This window comes from Micromys minutus (genome assembly GCF_963924665.1).
Source record: "Micromys minutus genome assembly, chromosome: 2".
Taxonomy (NCBI): Eukaryota; Metazoa; Chordata; class Mammalia; order Rodentia; family Muridae; genus Micromys; species Micromys minutus.
The window spans coordinates 53,059,429-53,076,730 of NC_137971.1; the positions used below are offsets into that span (position 1 = coordinate 53,059,429).

At 49.8% G+C, this 17,302-nt stretch overlaps 1 protein-coding gene across 2 annotated transcripts in view; it reads right to left on the bottom strand.

The window, feature by feature from the left end:
• Positions 1 to 48: 48 nt before the first annotated feature.
• The window catches only part of SPTBN2 (spectrin beta, non-erythrocytic 2), a gene marked incomplete at both ends in the record, with an annotated part of 31,962 nt that continues 14,708 nt past the window's right edge, over positions 49 to 17,302 (bottom strand). For both annotated transcript variants that reach the window (XM_080912377.1, XM_080912376.1), the window contains 25 exons: positions 49 to 276; positions 596 to 638; positions 1,121 to 1,294; positions 1,546 to 1,766; positions 1,958 to 2,008; positions 2,082 to 2,157; positions 2,246 to 2,388; positions 2,686 to 2,882; positions 3,148 to 3,232; positions 3,591 to 3,729; positions 3,834 to 4,078; positions 4,878 to 5,252; positions 5,791 to 5,995; positions 6,203 to 6,333; positions 6,420 to 6,680; positions 7,137 to 7,226; positions 7,442 to 7,666; positions 9,067 to 9,330; positions 11,508 to 11,654; positions 11,825 to 11,915; positions 12,193 to 12,395; positions 12,728 to 13,484; positions 13,831 to 13,968; positions 15,988 to 16,858; positions 17,084 to 17,237. In XM_080912377.1, the coding sequence (XP_080768503.1) occupies positions 49 to 276; positions 596 to 638; positions 1,121 to 1,294; positions 1,546 to 1,766; positions 1,958 to 2,008; positions 2,082 to 2,157; positions 2,246 to 2,388; positions 2,686 to 2,882; positions 3,148 to 3,232; positions 3,591 to 3,729; positions 3,834 to 4,078; positions 4,878 to 5,252; positions 5,791 to 5,995; positions 6,203 to 6,333; positions 6,420 to 6,680; positions 7,137 to 7,226; positions 7,442 to 7,666; positions 9,067 to 9,330; positions 11,508 to 11,654; positions 11,825 to 11,915; positions 12,193 to 12,395; positions 12,728 to 13,484; positions 13,831 to 13,968; positions 15,988 to 16,858; positions 17,084 to 17,237 (5,514 nt within the window). The remainder of the gene's footprint in view (positions 277 to 595; positions 639 to 1,120; positions 1,295 to 1,545; positions 1,767 to 1,957; positions 2,009 to 2,081; positions 2,158 to 2,245; positions 2,389 to 2,685; positions 2,883 to 3,147; positions 3,233 to 3,590; positions 3,730 to 3,833; positions 4,079 to 4,877; positions 5,253 to 5,790; positions 5,996 to 6,202; positions 6,334 to 6,419; positions 6,681 to 7,136; positions 7,227 to 7,441; positions 7,667 to 9,066; positions 9,331 to 11,507; positions 11,655 to 11,824; positions 11,916 to 12,192; positions 12,396 to 12,727; positions 13,485 to 13,830; positions 13,969 to 15,987; positions 16,859 to 17,083; positions 17,238 to 17,302) is intronic.

Below are 17,302 nucleotides of genomic sequence, written 5' to 3' on the forward strand. Positions count from 1 at the left end.
CAATTTCCTGAACAGAGGGAAAGAGCTGGCCTGGGAGTCTTGCCCCAACTACTTGTTCTTCTTAAAGAAGCTGAATCGTTTTTCTCGCTCTCTTTCTCTGCCATCCTTGCTTCGAAGCACGACGGAACCCTCAGGCTGTGACACTGGGGGCATGGTCATGGCCCGGGTCAGACCCCGGCTGGCACTGGGCACCGCTGGCTCTTCTGGCTCTCCAGAGGCCGAGGATGCAGTGGCAATGGCTGCATTCACCACTCTCAGCCATGAGCTCATCTCTGCCTGCAGGGACAGGGAGACAGAAGCTCATACACAAGGACTTTGACTTGGGGCAGCCTGTAGCAGACAGACGGGGAAATATGATAAGAGGAGGTAGAAAAAGAAAGTGAGTTTTTCATTTTAGAAAGAGAAAAAAGACCCCATTGGGATTGGACATGGTGGCATATACCTGTGAGTCCAGACTCAAGAGGCTGAGGTAGGAGGATTGGTATGAGTTCAAGGCCACTCTTGAGTAGGAACCAAGTCTACAGAGTAAGACCCTATCTAATAAAACCCAGTGCTGGCAAAGAGAGAGAACACAGCGGGGCAGGGGAAGGCTCACCTCATCCTTGGCCTGGAATAGGTATTCTTTCCCGTCCTGTAAGCTGTTGGGAGAGAAGGCACAGGGAAAGCTAAGAACCTGAATTTGGCATGTCAGTGGTGCTGTTAGATGAGAATTCTCCCAGGACTTAAGGACTGGGAGGATGCAGCCCTCAAGGCCAGATTATATTTTATACATTCTTCATAGTTTCAGAATTCACAGCAGAAGTGCAAAAGCAAATTCTTTCTAATAGACCACAGAGAGCCATGGTAAGCTCATTTCCAGCCGAGGCTATGTAGGCTTTTGCTAAAGTGAGCCAGCATCCTGCCCTTATACTTCCCATGCAAGATAACTTGTCAGCCTTTGTTCCTTCATTCTTACTATGATTCAGGATCCAGAATCTCCACTGTCTTCTGCCTACAAATATACCCAAGCACTTATCATGACAGCTCTGTTCATGTGCTCTCTCCAAGTAACTTCCTTTCCTCTGGACTTGCTTATTTCTAACTCCTTCCATCTCAACCTGAGAGTAGCCCTGGTTCCTACCCCAGCTTGAAGACATGTTTGCGTTTCCGATAATCAAAGGCCACACTGCCCTGGGCCCTGGCCAGACTGACAGGCACTTCTCCATGGTACGGCACTCCTGTACTAGCTGCCCTGGCATCCTTGTAAAAGCCGAGGCTCCCACGCCGAAGTACACAGTACACATTCTGCCAGGACCTGGGGGAGATACGTCAGAGTCAGAAACCCGGCAGGCAAGCCTTTTTGAGACCTGTAACATGGGCACTGTGAGCCCGACAATTCCACTCTTGTCTTTGGGTCACTTGTTGCCATCCTTGGAGTCACCTTCTCAAAGGACAAACTCCTATAGAGTGCCCCCCCCCCCCCTCTGTCTAGGAAGTTTCCAAGAAACCCTCTTCAGAAGCAGAAACCTGAGAGGCCCCAGGCTCTGCACAGTCAGGGCTTGATACCTGTTGGCAGCTTTCTTGTTGAAGGCTTCCATCTCTTGTTTTCGGCACAACATCCCTTCCATCTGTTCCTGAGCAGAGAGCTCAGGCCCTCGTGTGGGCAGGGTGGCAACATGAGCTGATTCAGATGATCTGCTCTGGGGCATTGGAGAAGGGGCAGGGCCCCGGGGCAGGGTCTGCCTCTCCCCCCGGGGCCCACTAGACTCGTCTCCTTTGCCAGATCCCTGTGGGGGAAAACAATGTCATTGCTAAAAGATGACATGGATGGTACCCTTCCTTGCAGTTAGGAGGTTCTATGGTCAAGAGCTGGTTTCCCAGTCTAAGCTTCTGTTGAGTTTCATACCCAGGATCTCTACCCACTTTTGTCCCTTCATCTCCCAGGCACCCACACTTATATCCCTCTACAGAGACTCACAGGCCCTTCTGGGACATTGCTCTGTTCAAGTCTTTGCTGTTCCAACAGGGGCTGCAAAAACAAGAAGCTGTAAGGATTTGGGAGCTGGCCAGGTTGAAAGAGATGTTCAGGGACATGAATTTACCTGTGAGGACTCTGTGTCTGTGCAGACCCCATTAATACTGGGTGCTTGTGTGGATGGTGGCAATTTTGACTGGGTCCTAGAATAATCAAATGTGACACAGGATAATTAACTAGTGGCTTGCTTAGGCTTAGCTTCACATCCTGGCCCAGGTATCTAGCTCTTACCCATCCCAGGCAGTGTCAAGAACTCTCTGGCCATCTACCAGACTCCCTTCGGGCTGACCAGCCATGGACTCTGTAGTAGGAGGCTGTTTCCTCCGCTCCTCCTCCTCCCTCTTCCTTTTCCGCTCATTCTCCCGCTCTTCCAGCTGTTAAGAAATGCCAAGATCAGCAAGCATCAGGGTGAGGTGAAAAGCTGAACTGTCTCAGCTCTAGCCCAATAAAGCAGGAAAGATGAACAAGAGACTCTTAATAAGCAGGAAGCAGAAGGATCTCAGTGGCACCCAGGCTAACTGACATCTGTGGTCATGTAACAGAAGAGCACTCTAAGGTCACATGCAGAGAAGCAGTGCAGTGGGAAGGGAAGAAATGTCTTCTCAATGGGAATAAGAACAGGTGTGGGGCAGCAGTGGGGTTGGGCACCTTTGAGATCCCACAGTTCTCACCGCTGTGAGCTTCTCCAGTGCACTGAAACGCTCTTCCCAGGCCACGGCTGACTTCTGGAAGGCTTCATGCCGCTTGATGAGGCTCTCTACTTCATCCACAGTGCAACCCAGCTCTGCACTTCGCACCAATGGCTCCTGACTGCATAGCCAGGCCTCTGCCATCCCTGCATCTCTCCCAAACACAAGCACCTCCAAAACTGCCATGATTGGGGTAGGGGTCATAAAAAGACGGAAGGTTAGAATGCATAATGGCAGAGCATGGTAGCAGTGGCAACCTCAAATACAGGGACAGAGACCATCATTGTTCCAGAGCACTGTCAGGACGTACCAAGTATAGGACCCTGGGATTCCACACCCAGGGTTCCTGGTATCATCATGCACTGTGGCTACTACACTGTGGCAATGCCCAAGCTTTCCCTCACGAGCCCCCTCCCTCCTGTTGGCATTCCCACAGTGGCTCACCAAGCTGTAGCCAATCCATCTTCTCCTGCCACTTGTCAGCTGTCTCCTGGCGCCGGGACTGTAGCTGAGACAGCTTCTCCGAGATCTGGGGAATAGGAAAAGGAGGGCATGACTTAGGACCTAATAGGTGGGAGCCACCAAGATACTGCAACAATTTTTAATGTCAAGAAGCGATAAAAATACTCCTGGGAGGGGAAGTGAGATTTTTAGAAACCTATGGACAGCACTGAGAGGAGAGGGGGAAAGAATCCTTGCTAAGAGAGCATGACAAAAAGCAGAAGACAGGCAATATCAAAGACAAGCATGGTGGTGCACACCTGTAGCCCAGCACTTGGCAGGATAGAGCAAGAGAACTGTGGCCAGCCTGAGCTACGTACTGAGACCCTGTCTTAAACGAAATTGCAGGAATGATCCCTTTTGGTATAGCTCCAGGTCTCATGTACCTCCTCAGCAGCATAGTGGCTCCGGGCCAGCAGCTCCTGCCCCATGTCAATGCAGGAGGAGAACCTGTCTGCTCTGGCGTCTATCTCTGCTTTGATGCCTTGTTGGTTTTTGATGACTAAATCTGCAGAGGACACATCCCTAGGCCGAGACAAAGGTGGTATTACTGACTATCCCAACCCCACCACAGCCACCAGTAGCATCACACAACCTGTGAAGGACACCAGGCACTATATGGGTCTCACCGGGGCCGCTCCTGGGCATCCATCTGCAGGTTAATCCCATCCATCCATAGCATCAACTCCCGGACAGCCTTGAAGAATCGAAATTTGTCCGTGGTGTCTAGTAACAGCTGACGACGGGCAGCAGAACTTCCCTGTAGCTGGGCCCAGGCCTCAGCCACTGCCTGCATGTGACGGCCAATTTCCTCAGCCTTGTCTCCAGCATAGGCCTTTTGTAGCCTGAGGCCATCATCCTGAACCTGCTGGACCTGAAGGTGGGAACAAGGTCCAAGTCAGGCAAAGCTGGGAGACAGCGAAGCTGAAGACTCTCATCCCCACATCTCTTTCTACTTCCTGTCTGCTCCACCAGCCAACATTGTGGCAGGAGAAACCAAGGTTCAGAGTCCTACCTACCACCATTTGTGTTGCCGAACCTCACCTGGGGCCCAGGCCTTGCACAGGGGATCGGGTTCTAAAGCAAGTTGAGCTATTCCATCCAGGGCATAAGGGACATTGAAAATCACTAGAATGAGATGTGCAGCCTCCAGAGTAGATTTGGGTTGGAGCTGACTGGTCATGTGGGGTTGAAAGAATGATCTGTGTTAAACTTATGAATCAAGAATTCCTGCCTGAATGGCATCAAGGTTTGGGCATAGCACAAGGGATCTTGCAGCCATTGGAAGAGGTTCTCATTAAAATCGTGAACTTAGCCAGGGAGATGCCTCAGTATGTAAAAAGCACTTATTCAAGGCTGATTACTGGAACCTGAAGTGCAAGGGTAGAATCGTTAAAATGTTGCCCTCTGACCTCCGTATACAGTGTAACACGCTCTGATGCATGTGTGTGCACATACCACATGCTACCTGAATGTGATAGCTGATATCCTTCGTCTGGAGATATCTTTCTGGAGTGATTTTTAACCTCATCTCCAAATGCCCCTTTAGAGGTGCCATCTTCCCCCCAGGTTCCCAGAGACTTTCTCTAGCACACAAAATCCCTCCAGTCCTCCCACCCCCAAATAGTTTCATCTCAGCCTTTACTTCCCAACTTGTTCAGCTAGGGTCAGACCTGAGTGCTGAGGGCTTGGATGTCGTGCTCGTAGGCACAGTGCCGGCGCTGCAGAGCCTCAGCAGCATTGAGGTCGCGGCCGGTCCCATCTGGAAGCTGCTGCTGCTTCTGCTGCACCCGTGCCAGGGCTTGGCGGGCCCCATGCAGGAACCGCTGCAGCTCATAGGCAGCAGCCAGCACCTGACCTCTGGTGTCCAGCAGCTCCAACAGGTCAGCCCAGGCCTCATTGAGACTGTCCTTCCACTCAGCCACAGTGGCCCGTGCTGCGTGGCCCCCAGCAATGAGCCCATTGGCCAGTGCATTGGCACCGTGTACGCGCTCCTGGCCAATGGTGCTGGTGTCCCTGGAGAACTCTCGGAATTTGTCCCGAAGCATCTGATGGAGGAAGCATTTGCAGAGTCTGAGATGAGACCTGTATGAGGTCCCTGCCTCGAGGAGCAGTCACCTCTCTCTGAGAACCCACTGGTCGGTGAGCAGGTATAGTAGCTTGAAATTTATACTTGTGAGTTGCTTAACAGGACACAACCTGAGAAATGTCACCGGGGTGCAAATGTGAACCAAGATGGCTAGGGTAACAATACCACAGTCCTGTGTGACACCTGACATCCTACAAAAGGTATCTAGAGACACTCCAAACCTATAGCCCTTAATAAGGATACCCTAACTGTGGGCTATATTTCTGCACCAGAGGACCCAAACCTGTTTTGTTGAGGTCTGTTGGAAAAGGGTAGAAATTTCATTTTTGCCCCCACCTATGGTCATCCCTGTGCCTCTCTGCACAACTGCTCAAGTTGGATCGCTCAAAACCCACCTACTCTGGCTGTGTCCCCACCCTTATCACCCTGCCTGGGCCAACACTTTGGTCTCCCTGTGGGCCCTGATTCTTTCTGGTGCTGATCTGCATGGCACTCACAGTCACATGCTCATAGTCCTGGCCCAGTTCATGGGAGGCTGCCACGACTTCACGCTCCTGTATCCACTGTTCCAGGTCATCCAGCTCTCTGCGGAGCTGGCACAGCCGGAGGTGCTCCTGCAGACGCTCGCGCCGCTCTCCTGCCAGCTCCTTTAGGCTGGCGTACAGCTTGTCCACCTGGGCTTGGCGTATTGTTAACCTTGTGCTGCAGAGGTAGAGAAGAGCAGCTCGTTCTGTGGAGCTTTGTCATCTAACTGCTCGGTAGGCTAACTGCTTATTACGTACGTCTCTGATTCTCCCAACTTTCTATTCTGTATGCACATAGTTCAAAAGATGCCACAATCCCTTTACTTTCCAAGAACCAGCCCTCCTCTCCTCCAGGGTCTAGGCTCCTTGATACTCACACACTCACCTCTCTGGATGCTCATGGTCAATCATATCTTGACTGCTGGCTGCTAGTTGTTTGATGGTCTGGGCATAGTCAGCAAGGGCTTGTTCCAGTACCTGATGCTTCTTCACTTCTGCCTGGGCACTCAGCTCATCCTGGGAGAGGGAAATTGAGTATCAGGCAGCAGGGGCCAGGGGCAGAAGAACTGGCCACACGAACTAGCCATTGTTCTGACTCTCACCTTGGCCTTTTCCTGGCCCATCATGTGCAATTCCTGCTCACCCATCCAAGCCTCGGCCTCTGCAGCATCACGATAGAATTGCTGGGCTCGAAGGGCTTCCTCCAGTCGTTTACCCCGAAGCTCTAGCTCATGGCTCAGGCGTTTCCACATTTCCTGGAGCTCAGCCAGTTCTGGACCCGCTGCTGCTGTTCCCAGAGTGCGCTGCCTCTCTTTGAGGTCTGCAATCCGAGGCTCATGGCCCTGGATCTCCTTCTGCAGAGTCTATCCAGAGCAATAAAAGGTACACTGAAAAGATTGCCAAAGGAATGGCAAGCCTATATCCCCTGCTCCACCTTGAGCCCTCCCTATATTCTCTTTCCCGAATCCTCTCGAAGGCTCTGGATGCAATGTGATACCCTTCAATGCTTTCCTACCAACAGAGGCCACTTTCCTGTGCTAGAGAAAGGTAAATCACCAAGTCTAGGGCTCCAAGCAACAAGTTATTGCCACGGACACTCTACCGTAGGGACAAACAAAGGAGCTGGATATGGCAGCATACACACACCACTAATTCCAGCAAAGTGATCTCTTTGAGTTCAAGGCCAGCCAAAGACACATCATAAGACCTTATCTCAAAACAATAGCACTCATCTTCCATTTCCCATCATCACAAAAAAAGGGGGTGGGAGGACCAAGGTCTCTTGGAAACTTTGTTTTTACCTTTGCCCTCTGCCTCACCTGGTTTTTCTTCATGAGAAGCTGAACGCTGGGCAAGTCCTTGCCGTGTTCCAGAGAGCTGGCCATGGGAAGCCGCTCAGTCACCCACAACTGAAGAGAAAGAAAAGGTTAACAGAGATTCCAAGAGGAGCTACCTACAGCGACAACCGTGATGTAAGGAATAGCCATCTCATTCTAGGGTGGGGAACCTTGCAGAACACCCATGAACATCCTTAGAGGGGATGGGCCACTTCCTGGGCCACTTTCTCAGTGCCCAGGAGAACCACACAGCCTGAGCAGCTGGCTGTTTTATGCCCATGACTCACTATTTCATCCTCCACATCCCGGTGGAACTGGTGCTGCTCTCGGGAGGCTTGCAGGCGCTGGCAGCGTTCCTTCATGGGTTGACACAAGGCCCGGAACTTCTCCTCCACAGCCCTTGAGGTCCTTTCTACCTCTCCTGCACTCTGGTCTTCCTGGGCCAGGGCCTTCGCCTGGGCCTGGATAGCCTCTACCTCCTTCTCTCTCACAGCCATCTCTCGCTCCAGCATCTGCAAATGTAGAAGAAGAGACATCAGTGCCACATTTCTACCTTCAAACTCATAACACATAAGCCTGGATCAAACCAGCCATGATTTCTGATTCCTGGGGTCTCCCACACACACTTTTTTTCATATAAATGCCAGGACTGTGTGACAACTGTGCATATTATGAACTCACTGTGTCTCAGCCACAAATCCACTTTAGCCTCACTTCTGCAATGCTGAACTAGACCCTCTAAGCTTTATTTTCTCCCAGCTAGTACAAATGCCAGCCTTGTCAGAAGAGGGCGCTAGAGGAAAAGCATAAAACAATGGAGCAGGCATGCTCTGCTTTTTGCTTGGGCTTCAAAACCACCATCAGAATCCAAGGGATCTAGTGGCCCTTTCCCTTCATGGAAAAGAATCCTGCTATTTTGGGACTCTCAGGGTCAGGGAATCAGCAAATACAGCCTATTTCCTAAATTAAGTACATTAGCGCACAGCTCCATTCTTCATAGTATTATGCATGGCACTATTTATTTATAATGAAGCTGAATTGCTGTGACAGATCATATAACCTACAAAATGCAAAGTATTTATCATTTAGCACTGTTGAATTTTTTTTACATTTTATTAACTTGTGGATGTATGTGGGTCTCTCTCCTTCTACCATGCAGGTTCTAGGAACTGACTCAAATAGTCAGGCTTGCTGATAAGCATTTTTACACACAGCTATTTCTTTGGCCCTACTGTCTCTCTACAGAGCAAAGGTTTTCTGACACCAACTGTAAAATTCTTCTTAGAATTGCTCTGGCTTAAGTTGTAATTTGTTTTCTCCAAAACTTATGCTGAAATCTGGTCCTCAAAGTAAAGTGCTGACTGACAGTAGAGAGGCCTTTACAAGATGAGAGTAGACCATTAAAGGGAATTATGTAGTTCCCGTGGGACTGGATTAGTTACAAGAACAGGCTGTAAAGTGAGGCTGCCTCTTGGGTTTCGTCTCTTTCACACGAGCTAATTTCCCTTCTGTCATCTTACCACACGGTACAAGACTCATCAGAAACTAAGCAGATACTATACCTCCAAAACTGCAAGCCAAAATAAACTTTTTTTTAAAAAAAATAAATCACCAAGTCTCAGGTATTTTATTGTAACAACAGAAAACAGATTGAGATAACACCTTTAGTAATAACACCTTTTACTAATGAGTATCTTTTTTCAACTGAAGTTTCCCTGTCCAAGTTATTAGTGTGGCCTCTCTCCTGACTTCCCTGCCTAACTAACACACAGCCCTGTAGACTGTGATGGAGTCTCTAATTAAGCTCAGTATCAGAAATGCTAAAAGATGTCCTCTACCAGGCCTCCTGAATTTCAAAAGCACCCTCTTCCATTGTCTGGCTGTTCACTCTTCCCTAAGGTCCCTTGCATACCTGTTGCTTCTTTAGCAGAATGTTGACACTGGTGAGGTCTTTGCCATAGTCATCTGAGTGCAGCTGGGCCTGCAGGCTCTCCAGCCAGCTCTCCAGGGCAGAACAGCTTTGGGCAAATAGCTCTGCCCGGTTGGCATCAAAAAGACTGCGGGCCTTGGCTTGAGTAGTTGTCTCCAGTTCATCCCAGCGCCTGTGCAGGTCTTCCAGCTTCTCTGACACTAAGACTTTGAGTTCTGGCTTTTCAAGAGTCAGCTCCCGCCCTTCCTAGGTGACAAGCAAGACAAAGGAGGTGTAAGTGCCAAAGTCAGACTCCACTGAAGGTAGACTTCACTGAAGTAGACCCAGTGACTACAGGCCGGGGATATGAGCAGTAGAGCTGAAATGTACCAGGTAGTTCTAACGTCCTGTGTGAGACGGGCTCATGAATTGACTTTCCCAGAGGTTTTGAAAGCCTTCCATACTGCTCTTCACTCCTGACCACACCCCATTCCCTTTTCAAGATCAATAATGGCTTCCCTTAGGAAGCCACTGCAAGCTGGGCCTGGTGGCTCATGCCTGAAATTTTGCACTTGGGGAGCTGATACAGCAAGGTTGCTATGAGTTTATTGCCAGTCTGGTCTACACAGCAAGGATCCTGTCTAAATGAAACAAATTTAAAGCCATTTGGAATCTTCTAGTATTTCGTTGCACATGGACTTCGATTATCAGTATTACTCAGTAACTTGGTGCTTTGGGTTAGGTAATACTGATTCAGGCTCTAGTCTCTCAGGGTGCCCATTAGCTCTGCGTTTCAACTCTGAAAAGCCTGGCGTGATGATAGTTTATCTCCTTCTCTCCCCTGCTGTGCTACTGGGGATCAGACCTGGGCCTCACACATGCCAAGCACATGTTCTCTACATCTCTACCTAACAAGTCCTGACTACTCTCTTTTCTGTCTCATTACCCACTTCCCCTTCCTGGTGTTTTGTGGGATCACCTCTCCTGAAGTTGGGCTGCTCCAAAATTCTGGTTCGAGAGTCTGCTTCTGAGATTATGACCTCAGAGGCTTTCAGGCCCTTTATAGGACTGCTGGGTGAAAGGATCAAAGGCTGGCTTGTCATGTGTGGCTTCAAAGCTCCATGTTAGCACGCTCCTTGCACAGTGACTCATACTCTTCCTACATTTGCTTCCAGGAGCTCTGTCACACTCTGTCATACAGTGGCCTTCTGTGCTCCCAGCAGGTTGACTTCCTCCTTGCTCCAGGTCCTCCTCACACTTCTGATTTTCTGCTTATCGTTCTTTCCCTAGGACGTACTATTTCTGCTTGTTCACATTCCCTTTACCTTCCACAATGGCCCCAACACATTCCTTCATCTCTGCTCAGTGTCCAGGCTTTGTGAACTCTACATTTTGGCACCCAGTGTATTCTACTCTGGATCTTTTCACTTATTTCTGCAATCCTGGTCATTGAACAAAGAATCTTATATATGCTAGGCAAAGCTACAACCCCATTTTAACTTTTCATTTTGAGACAGAGTCTCACTAAATTATCCAGGATGGCACTGAACTTGGGATCCTCCCATGTCAACTTCCCCAGTAGCTAGTATTACAGGCCTCTGCCACCAGACTAGCCTTTTGCTCTGGATATGACATAGCTGTCTGTGTGGATCTCACATCCTGGCTACAGTGCTTTTCCTTTTTGTCTGATCCAGTGGTAGGACCACCTCCTTTCCCTCTCAGTGACTTACATGTGGGACTACTACATACATATCTCCTGAGCAGATGCAAACACCTCACACTGCTCTCCTCTCCCTAGGTACTATGCTCTTGTGGGAGAGAAAGCGTCTTCTGATATGCTATGAACCACCTAGCAACACGCTAGCTCACATCACCATCTCTAGGAATATTTGCTGAGTAGAAGTAATAGTACTTGTCCCCAGCAATTGAGACAGAGCTGTCAAGGAATGGCAAGATTAAAAATCAAGGGTTATCAAACTATGGCAGATGAACAAAATCTGCCCCTCCCCCACTGCCTGTTTTTATAAAGAAAGTTTTATTGGAGGACAGCCATGTTCACTGGTCTCTATGACAGCACAGAAGTGTTGTGACAGCAGGAGGAGCTGGAACACAAGGTCTATGGCCGACAGAGCCTAAAGCACTTCCTATCAGCCCTTTACAAATGTTTGCAGACCACAGCCAGGTGAAGAGGGCTATGGTGTTGCAGATCCAGAAACAGTTAATGACATGGAACCCAAGTCACAGCAGGCTCTCTAGTCTTCTCTCTCTCTCTCTCTTTTTTTTTTTTTTTTTTTTTTTTTTTGAAGTTCTGTCTGACAGAACTTTATCCTTAGGCCATAGTACATGTCCTGGAGTTAGGTCCTTCAGCCTATACTTTGTCCAGGATCTGCCCAGAAGCACCCCCAAAGGCTCAAGCATCGTGTGGCTCTGGCCGCACTAGTTACCTTGTCCACTTTGTCCAGCCAGTCCTTGTTGGCTGCCAGCTCAGCCATGAACGCCTGGTGTTTTTGCCACTTGGTGTGCAGGTTGCGTGCCTCGTCATAGGACACATCCTGAGCTGTCAGCATCTTCTCGTCAATCCAGAGTTTCAGCTGGCCCAAGCATAAAGTAAGAATGAAGGAGATCTTTTAGAGGAAGGGGTGCTGGGGCAGATGGTGTAGGAGATACAGAAGACTCCAGAAGAAGCCATGAAAGGCTTCTGTGTGTGTAAGGGATGAATGGCAAGGAAATGCCACAGGGGTACTAGGGAACTGAGCCTCACCTCCTGACAGTCTTGCAAGAAGTGCTGCTGCTCTCGGTTGTCCCGAAGGCGGCCTAAAAGCTGCTGCACTGCCTCCTGATTTTTTCTGTGCCTGAAATGACAGCCCAGGATGAAACCATCCCCTTAACTTATCTGGAAGGTCCAGACTTCCTCCTATGTGAATACTGTCTCTCGGGGGTCCTGAAAGGAATCTGACTTCCAGTCCTGCCATCCTAGTAGGTTCCAATTTGCCTTGATGTGACAAGACTTTTGTGAATCCTGGCCCAGCCTCTATAACTACTCTGATCTTTCTCTGTTTTGCCCATACACAGATAAGCTCTATCAGTCATCTTTCTCTAAGTTTCACGGATCCGCCATCTTTACCACACCTCTTCTCAATGGAGTCTGCCTTCTCTTGGATCTTCTCAGCATGGATATTGCCCTTGGACACCAGCTGCCGTCCAGCCTCGAGGAGTCCACGGATACGCTCTCCATTGGCATCCATGGTGCTCATGAAGTCTTCCAGCTTTTTAATGGCTGCATCCGCTGCCTGGAGTGTCCCTGGCATCTCCGTGTGAGACAGAACATATTCCTGGGTGGCAGAGAGTATGACAAGCTCACTTCTCGTAGCATGTAGCGTCTACCCTTGAGATTACCCCCTTTGTAAATATTGATTTATTTAATATTTAAAGGACTAGCCAGGCTTTCCATTTCTTTTAAAGTCAGTTCATATTTACATTTAGATTCTGTAAGAAGTATTATATACTAATAATTGCAGTCTTCAACAGTGGGTCACAACCCCTTTGTTGGGTCACGTATCAGATATCTTGCATATCAGATATTTACATTATAACTCAATAACAGTCCTTCCCCTGGTCCCCATTTCCTCTTCTTCCTAGTTGGGACTGCTTTCTGGGCTCTTACCTGGCTGCTGAGAACGCCTTCAGCCTGGCGAGCATCTCTCAAAAACCCCTGGAAACCATGGGCCTGGGCCAAGCGGCCTTGCCGGCTCTCCCACATTCGACCCAGCTCCTCCCAGCCGGTTCCAAGGGCTTCCAGCCTCTGTCTGAGGAAGAGGCACTGGGGATCAGCCTGGTCTCTGGTCACCTCCTCGCCCAAGGTCCTGAGGCGGCTGTACTCGCTCTGGGCTCTCTCCACCTCTCCCCGCAGAGCTGCATGCTGGGCTAAGAGGGCTTCTGCCTCAGGAAGCGTGGCTGGTCCTTCCTCAGAGGCCACAGCAGTCTGTGTGCGGCCTAGCCATGCCTGGAAGTCATCTAAGCTGCGCAGGAAATCCTGCAGCCGCCGAGCCTCACCCAGGGACTCTTCTCTCCGCCTCATGGTTGCCCGAAGATCCTCCCATCCAGCTTGTACCTCTCCAAGCCGGGTGTTGATGGCAGGGGCTTGGGCTGGGTGCCCAGCAGCCAAGGCATTTGCCTCTTGGGTCAGCTCACCCACCCGGGCAGAGATGGCTTCCAGATCTCGCTCAGTGCCTGCCAGCTTCCGCTGCAGGGCCAGCACACCAGCTAGATCATTGCCCAGGCCCTGGGTAGACTCAATGACCTTGGTCTTTTCCCTCATCCAGGCCTGGGTCTCTGTGCACTCTAGGTGGTAATTCTGGATGCTCAGGGCTGATGTCAGAGCAGCCTTTTTGCCATCTGCCAGGGACCTAAACTGCTGCCACCTGTAAGTAAGAAAAGGTCTACATGTGGAAGGGCTCAGCTTCCTTGCCCTGGCCAGGTACTTGGAAGCCTCTTCCTACTGCTCCTTTTTGCATACAGCTCCTGCTTCTACTTTCCCAAGGGGTTGCTCAGCCCTGCTCTTTGCTTCTTTCTCTGATAGTTCCCAGCCTTTGCAGACCGCCCTGATCTTTTACTCCTTCATAACTTTTCTCCCAATGTATTCCAGTCAGGTTTCTTTCCTCATCTTCAGTCCCCTTCCAGGCCCTGCCACATTTTTCCTCTAAGTGCCATCTGCACTGCTCTTTTTAAAAAACCAGTCCCCGGGGCTACCTCCCACCTCAAGCCCACCTTTGGTTGAGTTGCTCCTGGGTGCCAAGGATGCGGTCCTTGCCTGGTGGACTGGCCTTCAGCAACTGCTCAGCTATGTCATTGACAGCAGTAACCCGTGCAGCCAGGGCATTCATTTCAGGCTCCAAGGTCTCAAACCTGAGGCAGGGGAAGAACAGGCCCTGAATGATGTGACACACAGCAAGACACCAACCCAGGTAGCATCCCTGAGATGCCCACAGAAAAATTGTCCCTTAAACATGAAGCTCCCGTCCCAGCATCACCGTGCCTCTTGGCCTATAAGGTCTACAGTACCTGTGAGTCAGTCCCCAACTCACTCAAAATGGGGAGAAAAACTATCCACTGTAGGGTTGCTCAAAATATAGTGGAAGGCGAAAGCCAGAAATATCTACACAGTCAATTTCAACTGTAGCACAGGGGGTCCTCACCTTCACCAGAACCTCAGTGTTCCTTTTGGAGCTCTTACCTAACTACCTACCTACACCTCACCCTGCTACCGTGAGCAGAAAGACAACAAAAAAGCAAATGTCTAAGCATAAAGATGTGAAATACAATTTGGGGGGAGGAGACACCCGACATTTCTGTAAGGGCCAGGTGATTAATACTTGGCTCTATGAGTCACAGTCTGAGCCACACGTCCTCAACTCTGCTGGGGCTGGGGGTGGGGTGAGTACAACCACAAAGATCCATAAAGGAGGGAGGTGGCTCGGCTCCCTCCAATAAAACATTATTTACAAAACAAAAAGCCACCCCAGGCTGCAGGCTGCATTTAGTCCACTGGCTATAGTTTATCAAATCCACATTGTAACAGATCTTAATAACTCAAAAAACAACCAAAAAAAAAAAAAAAAAAAAAAAAAAAAAAAAAACTTATATTTCAAAAACTGCCAGGAAATTTGATTATAGATTGACAGTAGGTGACATCTAGGGGTTAACTGATTTTGTTTTATGTGGTGACGGTATTAAGTTCAATAAAAATGTCCTTTTAGCTGGACGCGATAGCACATGCCTTTAATCCAAATACTGGAGCGGCGAATCTCTTTAAGTTCAAGAGCAGCCTGGTTTACATTGCAAGTTTCAAAACAGCCAGCGCTAACAGTAAGAAGCTTTCTCAAAGGAAAAAGAAAAGAAAAAAGATGCCCTTTCCAAATGATTATAAGGTTCTTTGGCTACAGCTCTATTTTTATTTTTATTATGTGTAGGGGGGGGCAGTCTACCACTGTGTGTGTGTGTGTGTGTGTGTGTGTGTGTGTGTGTGTGTGTGTAAAAGCAGTACACTCTCTTAACTGCTGAGCCATCCCATCTTGTTCTTTTAAGTCAGGGTCTCACTATATATTCACAACTACACAGCTCAGAATGGTCTAAGACTTATAGAGACTGCCATTGCCTCTTGGATGTTGGCAATATAGGCATACTCTATGCAGCTTCCAAATATGTAGCTATTTCAAGTTCACACACAACTAATATGTATTATTAGTCTATATAAGGATGCTTCCTCATCTTTCTCAAAGGGGCCATCTTGAGGAATCGTATTAGAGAAGTCAATCAAAAAGAGCAACATATTGATAATAATGGAGTCTGGGGGATGGACACACAGATTTGTTGTGACATGTTCTCTATGTTAGAGTACACTTAACATTTTCATTAAAACTTTAAGTAGTTGGGCATGGTGGCACATGTCTGTGATCACAGTACTCAGGAAGCTAACACAAGGTGACTGTTCCACAGTCACCAAGTCTAGGCTACAGAGCAAGACCTTGTCTCAATATTCTAAAAGCCAAGGGCAAGAGAGATGACCCACTGGTTAAGAGCACTAGTTGCTCTTGGAGAGGACATAGGTTTGGTTTCCAGTACTCCCAGTACCCATGGAGTGGCTCATGCAGCCATTTGTAATTCCAGTTTCAGAAGCCCTAACGCCCTCTTCTGACTTCTGCAGGCACAGGTAGTATATAAACATACATATAGTCAAAACACTCACACAAAATATACATACATACTAACTAAAAGAAACAACAGCAGAACCTTATAAAGGGATAGTACTTATGACTCAAAGCAGTAAAGGCTCAGAGAAATGTAGCAGGCAGTTGATCGTGGTTGCACCCCTGTACCAGGCCCCCAGCTCACGTGATACACCTCAGAGAAAACAATGGATCTTACCTCTGTTGGACCACCTCCAGGTCTTCCAGGCGCTCAGGCAGGGCCAGCCCGTTGAGCCATTGCTCCTTCTCTTCTACCCAGAGCCCACAGGCCCCAGCCTCGCTGAGCATGGTATAGAATGCCAGGGCTGCCTCCAGGGCTCGTGCACGCTCACCGGCCCGGGCCTGCAGCTCCTCGTAGTGCTGCTCCAGAGTGGGCACCCTGCCCTGTACCTCTGGTGTGTGGCTCAGTGCAGGTGGCAGGGCTGCAGCCTGCTCCCTCAAGGCATCCAGTGTAGGCCGGTGGGCTCGGATCTCTTCCTCAAGGGCCCTGTGCTGCCTGGCCAGGGCCTGTGTGGAGAACTCATCGTGCCCTACCTCAGGGCTAGATACCAGGCGTAGTGCGTCCACCAACCAGGCCTCCATGTCATTTGCATCTGCCTGGAATTGGTAGAGGCTGGCAGCCTGTGCTAGCCGCTGGGCTCGCTCCTCGGCCAGGGCTTCTAGCCGCTCCCACTGGGCCTGGAGCTCTGCCGCACGTGTTGAGGCTTGGTTGGCTCCAGGGTGGCCCTCAGCAACTAACTGCTGACCTTGTTCCAGGGTGAGCTTCAGGGGCCCCAGACGGCCACTCATCTCACCCCGTAGGGCTGTGTGCTTGTTGAGCAGGCGGAGGGCACCAGTCAGGTCCCGGCCTGTGTCAGCTGAGGCCAGGAGGTGCTGCTGCTCCCGAACCCAGGCCTCGGTCTCACCCACTTCCCAGAGGAACCTCCAGAGACGACGTGACTCTTCCAGTCGGGCCCTTCGAGTTGCTGCCAACTCACACAGGGCCTCATAGCTCTGCTCCAGAGTGGCTACCCTCTCTGACACCAGCTGTGGGTCACATGGTTTATACTCTGAAAACAAAAGAAAAGCCAGAGGTCCAGGGTTTTAGTCGCTACCCAACCACCCTTGTCATGAATCACCCCAGCTCACTGTGGTAGGTCTCCCTGCAGGATTTATCACCATTATCTAACCATCAGTGATGCTGCCCCCCAAGTTTTCCCAAATGACAAGCAACAAGCCTATCTTCCCTGTTTCCTAGTCCTTCCAGATCCGGCCTCTCTCCGCCCAGTTTTCACCTTTCCCCGGGTCGCAGAAACGCAGGGCAGAGGCGCTGACTGCTCGCACTCTCTCAGCCTGAACCGCGATGTCCGCTTCCACCAGTTCGTGTAGCTGCAGTAGGTCTTCCACTCCAGCCAGGTGCTTGCCCAGGTCCTGAGACTGCAGCCGGCCCTGCCAGACACACACAGCACGTCAACCTCACTGCACTGTCCTGCCCTCTCCGGATAGGTCCATGT